Source organism: Filicampus tigris, chromosome 17 (assembly GCF_054856515.1).
Source record: "Filicampus tigris isolate MCC_2025a chromosome 17, RoL_Ftig_1.0, whole genome shotgun sequence".
Lineage (NCBI taxonomy): Eukaryota > Metazoa > Chordata > Actinopteri > Syngnathiformes > Syngnathidae > Filicampus > Filicampus tigris.
This window is the reverse complement of record NC_141233.1, coordinates 14019257-14039403: the sequence shown is the minus strand read 5'-3', so window position 1 is coordinate 14039403 and position 20147 is coordinate 14019257. Positions and strand designations below refer to the sequence as shown.

Below are 20147 nucleotides of genomic sequence, written 5' to 3'. Positions count from 1 at the left end.
GAGAAGAGTTATGCCAAACTGAATCTTATGCAAAGTTATCTCCATTACTATCAAGGTCTTTAACTTTACTTTTAAATTTTAATATTGACAGTAATTAACTTCTTTTTACATTTGTCATTAAAGATTTGGTGTTGTGATGTTTAGCGCGTGACTGAATTGTGGGCTGCATGATGAAATTGTGGTTCGCACATCAGCCTTACAGTCTAAGGTTCACGGTTCGATTCTCAGCTCATGCTTTCCTATGTGGAGTTTCCATGTTCTCCACTGGAAAATGTGTTACTTAGAACCCTGTCCGTACACTCAACAATTTTAACGTTGTAAGAGGTTAACCAAATGTAATATTAAAATGCAATACCCTCAACACTGATTACGGGTGACAACCTAGATTTTGTGTGACTTTTTCCAGAAAAATTAGGGCCGAATTTTGATTTATAGACTGGCTGGACTTTTTGCTGCTCTAGGATATAATGTAGTGTATTTTTTATTTTTTATTTTTTTTTTAATCAAAGGAGTTGATCTTGAAAAACACGAAAAGCTGACAAACATTACAAGTGTACATTCGACACGAATACATGCATTCCTCTTTATTCACAAAAACCAGTCCAATTTTCTAAACAAATACAAAGATTGGTTATTCTTAAGAGCTGCAGCTACCCGGCAACGTAACAAAAATCATGAAAATAGAACAAATAAACAAACAAATACAAAAAAAAAAAATACAAAAAAAAACAAAACTTGTCTCAGTGCGTTCAGTAGGGTAGACTCAGAGCAAGTGCTGTCTCTTAGCGCTATCGGCCGGATAGCATGCTATGGGGCATGCTCAGTAGGGCCAAAGTAAGTAGTTTGGAAATGCAGACGAGGGCTGATGATGACGGATGACATTACAGCGGAGTCTCAGCTTCTGTTTCCTGTTTGGATGTGGAATTTTACAGCATCCGAATGTGAAAATCTGTTGCTAAACCATTTTGTCGTTTGGCAATGGTCAAATTAGACCATTGTTTCGGTAACATAATGGTAGAGAATTACAAGAATGTTTGCCATTAGCCACTAGTTTTAAAATATATAGCTGTAAAAGTACATTCTCTACACAAGTACTGTATCTTTCCACACATGAACAACATTAACACCAAACACAGAAATTAATTGATTGTCCACACTGGGGCCCATCATTTCTGCTTCTGGCAATAAACAGTTCAGTGTTCAGGCGACATGGAAAAAAAGCTGCTGGAAAAGGACAAAAAGGTACCAAAATGGAAACATAGAAAAGGGAATTAAAGTTTCCATAGATGCTTTTCTTCACGCTTCATTTTTGGTTCAAGGAATAAGTAGGCGCATCCATTACCCCACAGATCTTTTTTTCTGCTTTGTTTTTGTTCTTTTCTTTAGTATTTTTTTTTTCTCCTTTTTGTCATTTATTTATTAGCCAGTGTCTGTTTTCCGGAGACAATCCAAGAGTTGGCATTGCACTTGATGGCAGAGCTTTGGGTACGGGAAGGGAGGAGAAGTCCTACTGGAACCACCGGAACGCCGCTCCTGTAGGAAGCATCACCTTCTTGGAAAAACAGAAGAAGAGAAGGGGAGTGGGGAAAAAAAGAAACAGAAGTTTGAAATGACTCATGAAAAGCAATGCACTTTATAGAGATTTACAGTTTTTTGTTGTTTTTTGTTTTCAGGCACCAAATGTGAAAAGTCTACACACCCCTGTTCGGGTACCTGGTATTCGTAATAATTAATACATAAATAGATCAATAATTTCAAAACTTTTTCCAGCATTAATGTGACCTGTGGCCTTTGACCTGTACAACGAAATTTCCTTTCAAGAAGGAAAGTCATGAAATCATGTGATTGCACAAGTTAACACAACCTCGTAGGTCTGGAATGTGGCTCTGCTCAAAATTAAGCAATCACATTCAAACTCTTTTGAAATGAGTCAGCACACACGCCACCATCTGCAGTGCCTCTGATTTAACCCACATCAGCTCAGATGTTCTAGTAAGCTTTTCCTGCTTTTATTTTTTTGTTTTACTTTCTAGCAGAAGCCTGAAGGTTATGTACTAACACTGACTGCAAACTCCACAGGCCCCACATCCAGCCGAAGAAAAACAGTCCCAAAACATGATGCTGCCATCACCATGCTTCATAGGTATGGTGTTCTTTTGGTGACGGGTTGTTGTGTTTGTGTTGTGTGTTTTGAAATGATTTATCTTGGTTTTATTTCATTATATGACAAAAGCCTGGCATTGGACAGGGGTGTGTAGACTTTTTATATTCACTGCATACATTATGATGTTTTTTTAAGGATTACGTTTTATTGTCTTCTCACTGTACACACTACGGGAGGAGCAATTATGTTTTAAATACAAGCCATAAAAATATTATTGCAAACTTAGTGTTTTTATATTTGACTTTGGAGCAACACATTTTTTTTTAACATGCTGGATTACTGTAACTTAATGTTATTGTTTTTGTTGGTTTCAGTGCACTCAGATTTCCAAATTTAGAGAGTCAAACCTTTGCTAGCTTGCTATTTTGGTTTATAAATGACATGCCACTCTCAGGGTGAGTGGTGAAATGTGTATGAGCCATTAGACGCAGGAAAAGGCTTCACACAAAAACCGATAGGCCACATTTATTATTTAGCCACCACACGCGTCGCTCTCCCACGCCATCATTAACGACGATGCCGCTCTCCACCACCGCCGCAACCTCCCTCCGACATCCCTCGCTGTGGCTATCTGCACGACGGGAGTGGCACACATGCACACCGATGCAAGGCTGTGCAAAGGTCCGCCAATCAGGCCGGACAAAGACACTATCAGTATGGCGAGCGTCCGGAAAAGTCTAAGTCACCCGCTCAGCCCGGAGCGAGGCAGGAAGAGCTCCTGCGCCCACACACGCACACACGCTCTCACACCAAAGGCAAAATGTATTCAAGTACAGTCACACACCTCCACACGCTGGCATGATAATACACCCCTGAAGTCACACCATACAGAAATTTTCATGTGTGATGCATTCAGGTTCCCGTTTTTCATCGCTCCCGACAGGGGATGGTTTAAAGATTCTGGCATGCAAATAAAATGATGCGCAACCATGCATTCAATCACACCTGTTTAGTACCAAAAGTGAAAGACCTGGTTCTCATTCAAAGACTCACATTCCATAAGATCGCAACTGTAAACATTAAAACTCTCCTTACTTCAAGATACTTAAACAGCAAAAACCAAATGCATACATTTTTGCACCTATAACTAAAATCAAATTGAATTCAATTTCTCATTTTCCAATACGGGTGGCACAGCCTGTTAGCATATCTGTCTCACACGGTACTGATAAAAAGCTTCAAATCCGGTTTTAAGTTAATTGAAGACTCTAATTTGTCCTTGGGTGTGAATGTGAATGTTTTTCATGTGCTCTGCGATTGGCTGACGGGTGCGACCAGTCCAGGGTGTATCACACCTGTAGCCCAAAGTCAGCTAGAATAGGCCCCAGCTCACCCACAAACCCTTGAGTATGAGTATAAGAGTCATAGAAAATGGATGGATGGATATTCAATATGTTATTATGAGCTGCATGTTTACAGAACTCGCAGATGAACCACCATTCCTGACTGTTGACACGTGATACACCCTGGACTGGTCACCAGCCAATTGCAGGGGACTTATAGATAATATTCACACTAGGGCTGAATGATTTTGACAAAGACTCAAATTGCAATTTTTTCCTCGCCTCAATATAATGATTGATATTAATTATGTGATCATTCTTTCAAGGTTCTCTTGCCATGTAATTTTCTAGCAAACCCAAACAATAAATGAATGTGTATTTCAATCAAGAATCACATTGATTCTACATAAATGTTTTGGTCTTATAGGATAGGCAGAGACTGTTGTTGTTGTTTTCCTATCTTGCAGTCTTTGTGATTTAAAAATTGTATTGTGCTACATTGCGATGTTGATTTGACTTTGATTAATTGTTCAGTTGTTAAATTCAAACCTATGGGCAATTTAGAGCCTTCAATAAATCTAGCATTCATGGTTTTGGGACATGCAAGAAAGCTGGACTACCCAAAAAAAAAAAACAACAGGAGCAGGCAAACCTGCAACATGCAAACAACCCCGTGCGGCCACTTCTAAATCAGTTTGGCAAAGTATTCATCCATCCATTCTCTGAAACGCTTATCTTCACTATTAAGGATACTGCAGTACAAATTCTGCTGATGTTTAAAAATACTTTTTTTCATGCTGAGTACCCTACAAGTTCTCCATTTGTGAAACATCACTTAACTATACTTTGTGGGAGGAGGAAAAAAAGATTGACTATTGTTGTGTTGCTTTCATGTTACATCTAAAAATCCTGGCAGTCCTATGAATATAATCGGTACTCTGACGTAATTATTTCTGTACTGCTAAGAAGAAAAAAAATCGTCTGACTAGAAAAATTGTTAAAATAATTTGCCGCTCAGGCACATACAAAGGCAGCCTTTCCCGGTTGCTCGGGTCCTTTGTCCAACTAAGAAAGAGCCAGCAGGTGAGAACAAATTAGGACAACAATAAGCAGAAAGAACACATTTGCACTACTTAAAACGTTTGTGAATCACATTTCAAATGGTGAACAAAAATGAAGTCACTACCTACAGCCATTTCAGATCATGTTTGACAGAAAAAAGCTGGAAGCTAGCCTTGCCTGCTAGCTGCCTAATCCTGTTAGCTAGCAGTACACCCCAGTCTGTTCTCAGTAATAATAATAGGATGCCCATACTACATTGTGTACTACAATAATAATTCTTTTTGAAGTAATACCTCATATAATTTCTGATGAGTCACTCTTGCTTGCATTGTCACATCAGGTGGCGTATACTTAAATGTTGTGTTGCCTGAAAACTACCTGTTTAGTTCAGCACTTCAAAATGTAATCAAGACAGCCTACAACACTCCATCTAGTCAGAAAAGATTTGTACATTTCAAATACAACACACCACGCCCACATACTTAAATGCAACCAAATGTTACAGGGGAATTCATTTGCTTGTGTTAATCGTTTGAAAAAAATATCACCAACAATATATAGATTAATTCTGGCTAAAGTGATGGTAAATATGAACCATAAGGTAAGACTCTCAGGCAGAATATTTCTAGAATCATTTTATGATCTGTGTTGTTAACCCCTCATGTGTCTCTGCGACGACCTTTCTACAGAAGCACTTAGTCGGTGAGACAGCCAGGAGGACAAGCGGCAACATCTGGCGGCGCCACAGATGTCAAAAAGCCGGTAAGGTCTGGATTTAGTGTGTCGTAATACGTGGCGAGAAAAACACATTCATCAGATGAACTTTAACTGCTGTATTTCCTCATTAACCGTGTGCAATCAATGGGAAATGGCAGCAAATAGGTGGGGGGAATTTTTTTTTCCCCGCTATCGCTGATTGCACCGGTTCAAGCAGATGGGATCTGTGGGTGTGAAGTAGCCAATCACTCCAATCGATGTTTTTTTTTTTCCCCAAACAAGATGAGCACATTTGTCCTAGCATCGCAAAACAATTTGTCTACCATATCACAAGAAAGTGGGCATTACTCTGTATTCTGTTCTCTAATTGCTTCTACAGTGAGCTAATTTCAACTTGTAATGACATTTCAGAGTAAAGTGCATGTTGCTACGCATAGAAATTCCTTTTAGCCAATTAAAGCCGCTGTGAATCTGGCTTTTGGCATTGCCTGAGATTCACAATGAGCGGGAAACGTATAAGGCGAGTGAACAAAAACACAAATTGACCACCAGCTGCCAGCTGTCTTCCCACACATCAACAGTTTCCTCGGTTATGATAGTAGAATTTCCCTTTTTCTTTACACAAGGCATTGCCATGCATGACATATGTGTTTTATAAGATGTGTGTAACGTCACGTCACTGACCACATTACTTAACAATGGCCGAATTCTTTTGTGTGTGTGTGTGTGTGTGTGTGTGTCACGATTGTATGAGGTGAGTGAAGCAAGCCTGCAATGAAAAGAAAAACGTTTTTTCAATATTTTTTTTTTAAACTTTAATCAAGTCAAGACTGAGTGACTTTAAATGTGTACAGTTTATCGGATTTACTATGTAAGAACAGTAGTAAACATAGAAAGTTTAAATGATATTTTTTTTACTTTAATTATTGCAACAGTTTGACCTCAAAACGGATTATTTCCATTATTCTTATCGCCAAACAAATTTTAGGTCAAATTACAACAAATCGTGTTCAACAGTAGAGGTTCCACTGTAATCTTGGGTTGCATGTCTGAATGCTGCAAAGGTTGCAATGTAATATTGGACTGTCAAAAAACAAATGCATGATGAGGATCTTTTACGAAATCAATGTCTATAGTTGGATACGATTTTTTTTTAAATTGTAAACGGTGTTCTTCCTCGCAGCCATCTTTCATCCTCGATTCTTCGTGACGTAACGCATCCCTCAGTCTGCTTAGTAGCTTGCCCAATATGTCCACGTGTCCCACATGTGTCTCGGTGCCAGTCGGCATGCCTGTCACTTTGCATGAGCCTCTGCTGTCCAAGGTTTTGGGCGCATGAAAACTTCCTGACGCTATAAAACCGTTCGGAAGAGAATCCATACTGTCGTCTCATGACGTAGCTGCAAACAGCTAAGATGTTCTATTAGCAACCACAATGCTAATTAATGTCATCATGAAAAGTTGCGATGCATTTAACAGATGAACAGCACTGCAGAGACTGACACAACTGGAAGGTTTTCACATATCCAACACAAGCCCGAACAGCTATGCCTTCCCACATGTCTCTATCAAACGTTGCCTTCTCAGAATAAATCCAGACGTTCTGCGCCAGCGAGCGGCGAGGTGGCAAAGGCCTCTGCATGCAAACTCCCCCTCACTTGCTGATTTTTACGCTCCCCTTTGAGCCGCCGTCAACACCCTTAAATTAAGCACCTCGCTCGCCGGACCGAGCTTGTGTATCGACGCGTATGCCGAGAGGCATCTTGGAGGCACGCTCGACAACCTTTTCATGCAAATGCGGTAAAGTCAGACTGCGACGTTTCATGCAACTGCATGGAAACAATTTCAAGAATCACATCCAAACAACTCACCATAAGGTTAAGTTTGAGTTTAAAAAAAAATCTATCAGTTATGGTTTGGCCTTGACCTTTTAGTTCCCCCTGAATCTTAAAGGGGACACATTATGGAAATTAGGCTTTTAAATTATTTTATATTAATAGTTGGGGGTCTGAGGTGACTGCCCACTCATCAAGTGTGAAATTACACAACCAAATAAATCTTTTATCTTCCTATGTATGAAAATTAGTCCGTAAGATAGCTGTTACGAATGTTGTGCTGGCAGTTTGGCGGGTTTTTATTACCTCTGCCTTGCCGTCAGAAACTACTATGTTGGATTCTTCAGTGAAGTTGCCGATGTGGTGCAGGTACCGTTGCCGATTATTTCACTGCATGGGGCCAAAAGCCAGTGGTTCTCAAACTTTTTACACCAAGTTCCTCCTCAAAAATTACGTAGCCCTCCAAGTACCACAATACTGACTACAATTCATTTAATCATTTACATACCTTTATTTTATTTTTTATTTTTTCTATGTAAAATTGTCAAATCCTGAGCAGTAAAAATGTTCAGATTTCTGAAGTCCTTCATGAAAGCGGACTGATTATCTTTGCGTTGAATGAAAATAATTTGCTCTTACTTTGGAAAACAATGATTAACATTGTTGCCTATTTTACTTTAAGGATCAAACCAGATACTGAATCATCAATAATTTATGTTTGTGTATTTTCTGCACTGTCAATTTGAAATAATGTCCTATTTTTGAATGAACAGATGGAAATGAAGGCATGTTTTTTTTTTTTTTTAATCTGATTCATCAATTAATCAACTGATAAGTCGATTTTTAAAATAAGCAGAACTAGCATACAGATTGAACATTAACACTGTGCTTAAATATAGGAAAATGAGAAACTAATTCAGTGATTCTTGCGCCCCACGAGTGAGCTTGCATAGCAGTAGTGGTCGTATTCGCAGGTCAGTTTTTATGGGGTCGCTAATTGTCAAAGTACTGTAACTAAGTAATGTGTAGTCTATTTTATTGCTTCTCAAGCAAGCACACAATCGCTAAGCAAAAGGTTTATCGTAACTTTACAATATGTAAACTATATCTTGATGTTATGGAAATAAATGACGTATTCATTTCTTGTTTGGATCTTGAGCAGAAAAAGCTAGCTAACGCCTGAAAACCCATTCGAGCAGCCACAGCAGGCAGGGCTTTGCCCTCCTACGATTAGCCTAAAGTTACATTTAATATGTAAAGACCAAGCGGCAATAAAAACAGACTATTCTCCCTTAATGCAGCAACCAGTCATGCGTCTCGTCATTTGACATTGGGCGTGTGCTGATGACTGGCTGCGTTGTGTGATCCAAACACCTGCAGGACAAGAGCTGTTGACTTTATAACAAAGCCAGTTAAGACGATATCTAGTTTTGCCCGCGAGATGCATGCACGCTGACAAATAAAAAGTGCGAAACACCGACAAATGACACAACTGTGGAACAGCTGCTGTTAGCGACGTCTTGAACTAAGAACATTTTGAAAACAGAGTTTTTTCCCCCTCCGAGAAATCATGTGTCAAGAACGCCGATCAATAAATGATCATTAGATACAGTGGTGTAAAATTAAGTTTTGCGGCATGCCACATTGCAGTTATGATTGCGAAAACCACGAATGGACGAATGTGTAATCACCTCATCGTATGATTACAGAGACACAATTGTGAAGCACTTCTATATTATTCACAAACGTAAACGTGACAGTGAAGTAGCTATTTGCGATTTCTTGAATTGTGTCAGAAAACCGTTTGGAATATTCAATACGAGTGTCTGAACTTTTCAAGGCAAATAAAACAAAACAAAACAAAAAAAAAACTACTCCATCAAGGAGGCAACTTTGCGGCTTCTGTAGGTCATCAGGCGCTTTCTGTGTGTGCAAATTGTATGATGTAATCACATCACATTAACTTGTTTCTTCTCTTTCTCACAACAATGTTACCCTCTTGACCCTCATTTTTCATCTTGGGTGACACCGGTGTCTGTTTAGTCTAACTCTGTGCTCAATGACTTTACGGCAGCTACATTGTTTTACAACCGACGCAAGAGAAGTGCAGCCCTGTTAACGCCATGATGCCCCCCCCCCCCAAACCCCCACCCCGTCATTAGTAGAGGATTATAACACAACCTAATCCTTCAATAACATTCATTAAAGTATTGTTGCGCTAAATGTATCTAATTAAATTCACATGCGACATAAAGAGCAACATATGCTTCACAGGTATCCTTGAATATGATGACAAATGGGATTTAAATGAATATAGATTTCTGTAATTAACAAATAAACCCTCATGCTTCCGCCTGTTAGACAACTATTAAACTCTGCAGGTTTATGATATCGTTAAAGTCTATTTCATATCATTGACGCGTCGTTCGACTGTGACGTTGCGAGCGACGCTATGACCCATATCAACATCAGCGCTCATGAATATTCAAGCCCCTTTGTTGGTCTGGCATCACTGGTGTGAACATCAGGTTAATTACCACGACCCCCGTCACTTTGCAAATCATCAATTAAGACGGAAATCCCGCCTAGTTACAGTAAAATAGTCGCACGGTATATGGAAATCGCCATGAGGTGATGTGCCTTTCAACGGCAAAGCACTTGCCAGCAACCGTTTTTAAGGGCACTCGCCATAAAGACAAGCCTCATTATATACAATTTAAACAAAAGGCTTAGGACACATTTCTTAATTGATCAATCAATCAAGGGTTGAACTAAAGTAACAAACGTCCGGCCCGAATGTTAATTCTTGTTCAAAAAAAAAAACAAAAAAAAAAAACGATTCAATGCTCGCTGTCGTAGTGGTTAAGAGTTTTGTAGAGGGCCCCGTTTCTGTGCCGCAGTGCACAAAGCGAGGTCCATAAATGCATAGTTGGATGAGTTTGTTGTCGAAGAACTCGAGAGCCCTGGCCTGAGCTCAACCCCATAAAACATTTTTAGGAGGAACTACTACTAAGGCGTGATAGCCACATGTTCACTTCCTCTACTGTAAGTATCAGGGTCCCGATTCATTTGTCCACATTATGCATATTTAGACTCATTAAATAGCCCATAATCAAGCACTACTTCCTTCGCACAAAGCGGTCTTTGTGTTCTCTCAAAGTAAGTGATTCTCTCATCAGCTGATAAGGAACGTTCATTTTCTTTTTAGATTGGAACATCTGCCAAAATTAATTTCATGATCGGTCATTCTGTCACCGCAGCCATGCTTGGTTAAGCCGCAGAGAGCGACGGAGGTAAAGGGCAGTGCGTTTTTTTTTTTTTTTTTGGTTTCGTTTTTTTGTTTTTTTTTTCCTCCGAGGCCATTTACACGAGCGGGAGTGTCACCGGAGAGAAGGACAGGGGCAGCAAAAGAGGGGGAGGGGGGCACGTGTGCCATGCTGACACCTGGTGCTCCAGATGACAGCTCCAAGGCCAGATGGACCACATTACATGCACACGCACGTACTTACGCACGCATGTACACCTACACACAAACACATACTGTACACAATTACCATCGCGTTGCCAACTAACGCTACATTTTTCCGCGCATTTTGGCCAAAATATTACCATGCATGTGTAAGCAGGACGTGACCAAACTGAAAATGCCCAAAACGGGAGGTCGCTTTTTTTCCAGCCTGTGAATGAACCAACTCAACGGTGGATGATGGGCGAGGTACACAGACCGCACGCCACCTGTCACAACTCCTTGCCCCACCCCGAGGCGCCGCTCACCTAAACCCGACGCGCCATCATCGTCTCTGTTTTGGGTGCTTGTTTACACAAAAATGTTTGGATAACACAAATATTCTTTATTTCCTCACTTTTGGAATGTAGATTCACAGAATCAAAACGTTTTATCACACTTTTGGCCTGTTTTTATTTATTTTATTCATCTATTTACATAATCTAAGACACAGGTGTCAAACTCAAGGCCCGGGGGCCCAGATCCGGCCCGTGACATTTTATGTGGCCTGCGTAGGCAAATCATGTGGGTCGACTTGTTTCTAACAGAAATACTACATTGCAAGATTTCTTTGTTGCCACCCGCCCCCCCCCTTTTAAAATGAAGGGAAAATTGTTGAAAAAACAATTAACTAGCTTTCGATTTAAAAAGCTTCACTCTCCGTCAATTTGTTGTGTATGTGATGGGATAATATAAGGCGATCATACATGTATATGGGTTCATAGTCCCAACGGCCCTCCAAAGGAAAGCATAACTACGATATGGCCCGCGACAAAAATGACTCTGACACCCCTGATCGAAGCGATGGCATATTTAGTGACCACGCCTTCTTACCTCCAAAGCAGCAGAGGGCTTCTTCTTCAGTTCCTCACATTTCCGAAACTTGCAGATCTGATGCCCCGTCTTGCGATTCCGGCAACTGCTACACTGCTCACAGTTAATCCGCCGCCGGCAAGGTGGGCACATGCCACAACGTTTTCGCTTCTTTTTTCCGGAGTTGATCGCAGAGGCCAGCTCGTTCTGCGCCGGGTACTCGGTCAGGCCGGCCATGTGCAGCGCGCTGTCCGCTAGAAACACTCCAGCCGGCGTCATGATGAAAAGACCCGGGTTGAAGGGGAAGCCGCCCCCTACTCCATATGGGAAGTCAACGGGACCACCTACGGCGTCCGTGACAGACGTACCCTCCAAATCGCTCGCCCCCGAGCCCGCATCCCCTCCGCCAACTCCCACTCCCATGCCCCCAGGCAGAAGCATGTGCTCCATACCGGCCCGCTTTAATAACGCGGCCGCCTGGGCAAAGTGCAGCAAGCCATTCTGTCCCTCCAGAACCTGTTCTAGGGTCCGGTCCAACTTGGCCGCCGCCAGCGCCGAGACAGTGGGCTGGGGTGGCGGAGGTGGTGGAGGCTTGGCCGTGTGGCTCTTTGTCTCACGATTGTCTTTGTGTCCATTGGTAGCGGCGGAGGAGACCGCTGTGTACTGCGAAAGGGTGCGGGAGTTCTTAAGGCTCCTGTTCAAGGGTGCGCTGATGATGCCACTGCGGTTCCTGCGCTCTATAACAGGAGAGTCCTGTTTGCAGCTACTCCGCTCCAGGTCCTCAGTCCGGCCCCCCTGGGACAGCCTGCTAGACATGGTCCAGAGCGTATGATCCGCCTGGGTTGGGGGTGAGGGCGGAAAGGGGGCAGGGATGAGCGAGGAGTACTTTTGCTCGGTCCGTTCTGTGCCCCGGTGAGAGCGGTGCCACTCCTTGATGGACTAGTCAGCCAACCGACAACAGACAGGCCTTCTGCCTGCTCGACAACTAAGCCCTCATCCACGTTCTTCCATGGGCCATCTGGAACCTTAACACATGGAGAGAAGAGAGCGGTGTGCTAATTAATCAAAATCCAATTCGGTTCATCAAATGACAACAAATTCAACACATTCTGAAATGCTCCCATTTGAGGTAACGTGACAGCATCCTTGCTGAGACGTTCAACGTGAACCGACCAGCCAAAACTAATGACTACTTGCAGGACGTAATGAGATCCAATACTATTGGGTTGTATCAAATATTCTGCCTTTACTGATAAAATAATGCTCGGTTTTGATTGGCATTGCCAGAAAGATATTCATTTCCCGATAAGTTCAATTTGTGGTCATAATATTGACTTATTTAACTGATTAAAGCGGAAGTCAACACAAACAATCTTTTTTCAAGAATATGTTCACAGCAGGCCCACTAGTTGAAACAAGGCATTCTGATTGATTTTGCGTTTGTGGAATATAAATTAAGCAGCAAAATGCACTCATTTTTAGCCATCCCTGGGGGGGGGGCATTTTGTCTTCTGTCGACTGAAAATGACATCACAACTGCTCACAACGACCAATCACAGCTGATCTGTTTTCTGAATCTGTGCTGTGATTGGTCGTTGTGAGCAGTTGTGATGTCATTTTCGGTCGACAGAAGACAAAATGGCCGCCCCCAGAGATGGCTAAAAACGAGTGGATTAACACTTATTCCACAAACGCAATATTTATCAGAATGCCCCGTTTCAACAAGTGGGCTTGCATAGAATATATTCTTGAAAAAAAAAAAAGGTTTGCGTTGACTTCCCTTTAAGGTCACCAAAATGATATACAGAGCTCCTATTATGATGCAGTCCAGTTCTACACAACTTCAAACTACGATTGTTCAATTCAGCACCTCAAAACTGATCATTATCACGTTTGCAAAGACAGAAAATTTTTAAGAAAAAAAAAAAGAGCATATCAGTATTAGTAGGGATGTGCGTCGCCAATGAAAGACGATTCGATTCGTATCTCGATACATGGGGTGCAATACGATTCAAGGACCGTTTATTTTAAAGTAAAACGATTCAAGACACTTCGATTCAGTAGGATTACGATTCAATTCGACACGATACGGCTCAGTTCGATTTACACCCACGAGTATTCGTTTATCAAGGCTTCGTTTTGATTGTTTCGGATGATTCAACAGTCATCACATGTCAAGTTTAACCTGACCAGCTAGAATAGTTTCAACAATACCTAACATCTATGATTTTTTTTTTGTTTGTTTTTGGTTTGAATTTCACTTCCTGCAAATCATTCCCCATCCCGTCAAATGTAATATAATTTGGCAGTCGTTGGACCAAACAATCGTGAGGGAGAAGACAATTGGTCAGGCAGGTAAGGGCGAGACTCCCCACTGGACACAGATGCATTCATCCACTTGGCTCGAGATTCCTGTGGCTGCTCATCTATGAAAAGGCAAACTATGCTCGTATTCTCCTGACCTGTCCGTGTTCACAAACAATTGCACCACCTCCCACAGAAAAGCTGAGGAAATGGCCGGGCCGTTCCTTATAAGGGAAACAAAGGGAAAAGGAGGGGAAGAGGACGGCGGGCGGGCGGGCGGGCGGGCGGTCGGGGGGGTGGGGGGGGGTGTCTGTGCAGTGTGTGGAAATTGGAAGGCCAGAATTAGTGGGAGGTAAAGCTTCAAAGGCAAGAGCACAGCCCCCACATTCTCACCAGCTCAGGGGGATGTGGCGCCAGCGAACCAGAGCCAGCTCCACAGCCCCTCGGCCCCATAGTTTCAGTTTCTCCCACTACGGCACTGACCAGGGTCCGGTTTCCCCTAAGCATCTCAACACTAATTGCGTGCTCTGCGCTGTTGCGGGCCAACGCATAAAAGCGCTGCAAGTCATCGCAGAGCGATACGTGTGGGCTTTCTATAACGAGAGACAAGAAAAATGACACGTTTAGCGGTCATTTCCGAATACTTTCGTGTAGTTAAAAGCAGCTAAGTAGTTATTGATAGACATTTGAATTTCACACACTCTGACTTGCACTCTGGCAGCTGTGCATCTGTAGAAGTAAATCGGGCGAGCTTGGGCACTTGCCCAGCGCTATTTCTTGATTAATCAAGGCCTGGGAGAATATCCAGCTCTGATCCGGCCGCTTCATCAATGTTCTAAATACAGTAAACGTGTTAAAAGCCTTGAGTGTTCCACAAGATTAATGAATTGGCATATAATCAATCAGGAGAATAAATGAGTTCTCAAGTCATCTACAAAGTGACAAAACTGGCAGTGAACACCCATGAAAACATTTTCAAGAAAATCTCTGATCTCGCGCAACGGCGTAATTCCGCCGGCCGTCCGTTTTGCGCGGCCGACCGAGTGATGACGCCATACTTTTGTCTTCGAATGACACGTATTGTCACTGCGGTTGTTTGAGAGCGTTAATTGATTGTGCGGACGTGACGCAGCACTTTGGATACTGCTGACTTGCTCTGCGACAGTCCAGGCAACACCTTCCGACTGACAACAACAACGCGGCGACACTTTGGCTCGTTTCCTCTGAAGATCAGTAGTAATTTGACAAATAAATGGAACGTTAGGATAGCCACTGGTTTTATACACACACTGTGTAAACGTAATTGACTAACCTTATCGGTCTGAATAGCGATGCGCGTTTCTCATGTGCCTTACGTATTCATTATTTTTAATGGCCAGATATTTACTACCGCATTCTAATTATCTTAAAGAGTTTATGACCTCAAGTGCTCCCTTTTAAGTCGTTTTCAATAGAGAAGCATGCTCCCGCTGTAAATTATGGTCTCATTCACTTTACAGTATAGACAATTTAGAAGATCATCTTTGAGATGGGTGATAATGTTTTTGTTACTGGACATTTGTTAGACCTGAAAATGATACTTTTATAAGACACACTCCCATATGTCATTTGTTTTGATTGAGTGTAGTTGAGTAGTACAATCAATACATCCTAAGCGTCCTTGGCTCAATTGAAAAGTAGTATATCAATAATTAAAATGTTATTATTATTTTTACAGTGCCAATTATCACAATTTAGCGACATTTTGATAAATAATCCACAATGAATCACGGTAACAGCTTCATCCATCATTAAAATGATCTGGTTTATAATTAGTTACATTGCCAACTACTGGCCTGGCATGCATACTACAGCAAAACTGTAGTCTGTTTCTTTATAAGTTTGTGATCTAATTCTACAAGGAAAAAAAACTGTTTAGAAAATACAACACAAGCGAAGATTTTCATTTAAAATGAACTCGAGTTTTATATTCAGTGTTGCAACCAAGCTTAAGCCAAATAGCGACACACCGCACTGGTCTTCAACATCACGTGTTGATGTATTTGTGTACTTTATAAGAGCTTCACGTTCACACCTCATCAGCGGTCACGCGATTCCATCGGTCATAATCTCGGCACCATCAACCTTGAACGTGGTACGCAGTCTCGGGCTAAGCAACCGAGCGTCCTGGCTCTTTCGAGACTCTCACCGCGTCACCAACTGAAGGCGTTGCTGTCCTAATGTGAACTGCCTCCTAAACCACAACCGTCGCTCCTGCGCTTCTGAATGCCAAATGAAACTAGATAATTTAGTGTCGTTTTGTACTCGAGGCGCTTTGACTCAATTTCCTGTGTCACACACTTGATGCCGCGGTTCACGTTTGAAGCTTTTGCATGTTTGAAGGTTGCTGTTAAATTGACAGCTGTGTAATTAGTAGGCACACATAAAGCCCTTCAAACAAACATATCCGCTGTTTAGAACATTTTTCTAAATATTCATTGTCTCTTTCCTGCAGAGTGTGTCAATAGTGGATAACCAATAAGGCGTACAGACCTACTCTCGATATAAAGGCTCCAAATGGTCAATATGGGTCAACGACCGACCCCGCGCCTCCACAATTGCGCAGATGGGTGTGTATGCGTGACGTGACCCTGCGAATCAAAGCATCGCTGCACGTTACACTCATACCCAAGAGTCAATTCGGTCACGCCACGGCGTATTTGTGTGAGTTCTGGTCACTACTGCGGACAAAAAAGTTGTTAGCCAAGTTAACATTAAGACTTCAAACAACTAACGCGGCTCTACCCGGGAGTAGTGACTCCACCCACCGGCGCCCTAATTACCAACTCGTGTCTCAATTATTCCGTAGCGGAGAAGTAAAACGTCAATTTGTTGTTTACGACATTTTCGTGCCAAACCATTTCAGTTGCCAGGCAACCGGTGAAGGCTCCAGAAAGTTACAGCTGGGCCAAGAAATACTCAGGTACATAACCCTTTGTGGATTAACTGCCAGCTTCTGGCAATGGCATCATACTTGCCACATCCAAATAGTATTCGCACAAAGAATATGATTGTGTTTGGCATACGTACCCAAGATTATGAATACAATGTTAAAATATTTTAAATAGGATTCAAAAATGTCACGAGCTTTGTTTATGATTTACTGTAAAAATGACACAGTGGAACATCTTGAAAAATAAAAAGCTATCAATTGGACTATCAGAGGAGATTGTCAACATTAGGCTACCTGCACATTTCATTCCACATTCACCTGCAACTCTCAATCTGCTCAAGAGCTTGAAGATTTGTCTCATTGCAATGTTTTGATTTTTTAAAGACTTTCTTCCTCAGTCTGACGTCATGTACGCATCCTTCCGATCCTCACCGTAATGACACTGCAGCTGTCGTGGGCGTTCAGTTGATGACACGGTCGACTGATCAATAGGTGATGGACAAAAGCGGTGTAGAGCGTGCCCGTGTTTACATCTTCCGCATTTTTGGCGAGGGGTGATGGTTGATCACGTCACTCGAGATAAAGCTAAAATGATCTGGTAATATATGCTAACAGACAGACAATAGACTATCGCCTTAAACTCCCTCTTAATAACCGCATCTTGGTTCAGGTCTATTGATTATATGGGATGTCAATAAGGTACTCTCCAAGCACTCGCATTAAACTGACATTTTCAATTCAAGCTGGGAATCAAACTCACATCCTTCAGGTTAAGCGTCATCATCTGATGTAGTTCTATTTAGCTTGTTACATCTCAGCATATCATAACAATCCCCGATGCCATTAAATGTGCCCCCTAGTGGCTATGAGAAGCACTTAAAGGATGACATCAGAGCAATCATCTCTCCATGGTGTCCCTTTTCAAGTTTTCTGTCGAAATAAGACCAACCAAAACTGGAAAGTCAAACTCTATAAATATGGAGTGTGGGAACACCCAAAAATTAGCACAACCGCATTAGATTGAATCCACGACTTTATCCGTATTCACCCCACTAGACAATTGACCTCCTCCTGCCCACAATCTCTCGAGCATTAAGCAGTAAATGGAGGAACTGACGTCACTGCGGGCGCAGGTGGCGAGTTATCGCAGTCAGCATTTCAAAACAAACAACAGCGTCCCCCCCCCCCCCCCCCCCCTCCTTGCTCCTCGACGCTGGTTCAGTCCGCCTCTAACTCTTGTGCAAGTGATTCAACTTGTGGAGACGCGAGAATACTTTATGCATGAGTGCGTGCGATGCACATATAATGCGACCCCCATCACCCCCCCCCCCGCCTCGCCTCCGCCTTCTCCCCCCCCGCAGACGCGCTGTCGACGACGAGCGTCACATTTTCAATTCCTCCCACCTCCTGCACACACACGCGCATAGGCAGGCAGAGGAAGTTAAAAAGCATGGTGACAACGATTAGACGAGTACACGCACAGCCTCCATCCGGTGCTGCGCCCCCTCCTGCATTTTACGCACACAAAGTTGGAGACCAACAACCTAGAGCTGTGTGAATACCGCACCTCGTGTCGCTGAAAGCTGGCGGTGCGTTGAAGGACACCTGAGAACTTGCTCGCGCTCGGACAAAAGCACACTGAGCCGTAGCTAAGAGAGAAGGTGCCATCTGGAATGCGAAGAAGCTCACTTCCTGGCTGTTTTTACGCACCATTAATGTTGGTTGTTTGTGTTTGAGGTGTGTGTGTGGGGGGGTGGGGGGGCGGTGGGTACTAAACGTTTCCATAACCGTCACATACACAGAGAATCGTTGAAGTTTTCTGTTGCTCCACATCACGCCGCGCGCATCCGTGCCACCGCCGCCGCCACATGGAAATAAAGGCGAGATTGTTCGTGACAAAGTGGGGAGCAGCTCGTCAGTGGCGCCCTGACAACGCACCGGGAGTCGCTGCTGGGAAATGAGCGCGCTTTTGTCTGGGGCACGGAAGCCCATCTGCGGCACCGGCTCCCGCAGTGCCAGCTTGTTCCAACATTTTTAGGGGGGCTTTGTGGAGGAGATGACAGCCAACTTTTTGGACTTTAACAAAGTATAGTCTACTCGTCCGCCTCCAAACATCCATCCCACGCCAGCCGCACTTCCCATTCAATGTTATTATTTGTAAACACAAGCCCGTATTATTGGCACCTACCAGAGCAGATCCGAGTAGAGGAGGGGTGAGGGGGGGGGGAGCTCCCACAGTCCGAGCGTTTCGTTTCTCAGCCTTGTCGTGCGCAATGGTGACAAAAAAAACACCCAAAAGCGGGAAGCAAAGACAAGCGTATCCCCCTCCTCCTTCCACGAGTAGCCTACGGCAGCGTGTCCGTGTGCTCGCAACAAACCATGGGAGGAATAAAGAAACATTCAACCGTCAGTTGTTTGGCAAAGGCGGACTTTCCGTGGGGCTCGGGCGCGTGGGTTCCCCCCCAGCCAGCCAGCCTTCTCCGGTCCTCGCGATCCCACCTCTACAACCCCACTCGCCGAGAGGAACATGCAAACACGTTTCATAGATTTTTGGAGGTTGGAGGAAATCCCGAAGTGGACTTTTGGCGCGGCGCGACACAGGACACCGACTGGCGGTCATTGCAGCACTTTTGAAAATTACCCACTAAAATAAAAAAAATATTTGTTTAAGGAACACACGGTCCACAGTCCACACCACGATGGACTAATAAGAACACATATAGGTTGACGTGAATAGAGAGTATTGAAAGTGCTTTGAAGAAGTAACATGCAAATGGAAAATACCTAATATAATTAAAATCAATTCAAGGTATATGTAAATGGCTAGATGAATAAACAAGCAATCGTTTACACCTTTTAGGCGCTGCGTAGAAATGTAGCAGCATTTTGAAATAGATAGAAAACATACACTAATTTATGCCCCGAGCAGAATCAACTGTAGACTATTTTTTTCATCAAGTTCTCAACTCAAGTGTGCATCATTTTCATTAAAACCGCGAACGAGTGAACTCACTTCAGCCATCAATGCGCTCCAGAAATCCACTCCCCACGCCCAGACCTTCCGTCTTTCTTTCCCAGCCTCTCGCCGGAGAGTCCAGTCCGCCTCTTCGGACTGTCCCGGACGCTTGGCAGGCGTTCAGCCCAAGTGTGTGGACATGACACCGCCAGGGCGGCAGAGATTTTCCTTCGTTTCTCTCCTTCCCGAACGCAGTCTGGCTGACATTGGCTAGAAAGTGGAGCAGCTCGTCAGGGACAATCAATGAGAATCGATCGAGCCGCGCGATGGAGGCTCCACTGCTGGAACATAGCAGCTGAGGAGGGAGAGGGGGTGGGGGGTTGTGGGGGGGGCTGAGCGATACCAACCGTGACAGTGGCCAACCACCCTCCCTGCAAACAAATATTCTCTGTGGCTCGTAAACATGACACTCACTTGGCAAATACTAAAGTCAAAGGCCACCGAGTGCGTAATTACGCGCAGGCGCCGCTTTGCAAACGCGCACACAAAACATGCAGTCTCAACGACTAACTGATT

General features: G+C 43.2%; 1 protein-coding gene across 3 annotated transcripts; it reads right to left on the bottom strand.

Moving 5' to 3' along the window:
* Nucleotides 1-563: 563 nt before the first annotated feature.
* On the bottom strand, nucleotides 564-19900 carry cxxc5a (CXXC finger protein 5a). 3 transcript variants are annotated; one of them, XM_086012242.1, is made up of 3 exons: nucleotides 19629-19900; nucleotides 11401-12404; nucleotides 564-1552 (listed from the first exon to the last, which is right to left on the bottom strand). In XM_086012242.1, exons 2-3 carry the CDS (start codon nucleotides 12193-12195, stop codon nucleotides 1508-1510), a joined length of 840 nt encoding a protein of 279 aa, XP_085868368.1. In that variant the 5' UTR covers nucleotides 12196-12404; nucleotides 19629-19900; the 3' UTR covers nucleotides 564-1507. The 3 variants fall into 3 exon arrangements, with proteins under 3 accessions (XP_085868368.1, XP_085868367.1, XP_085868369.1); XM_086012241.1 differs by lacking the exon at nucleotides 19629-19900 and adding an exon at nucleotides 18804-19147; XM_086012243.1 differs by lacking the exon at nucleotides 19629-19900 and adding an exon at nucleotides 18804-19147 and having other exon boundaries at nucleotides 564-1549.
* Nucleotides 19901-20147: the final 247 nt, after the last annotated feature.

Excerpts from the sequence above, each read along its gene's own strand:
- cxxc5a (XM_086012242.1), bottom strand. The coding sequence starts at position 12,195 with ATGTCTAGCAGGCTGTCCCAGGGGGGCCGGACTGAGGACCTGGAGCGG. Across the intron at positions 1,553-11,400 it reads AGCCCTCTGCTGCTTTGGAG|AAGGTGATGCTTCCTACAGG; the intron begins GTAAGAAGGCGT and ends TGTTTTTCCAAG.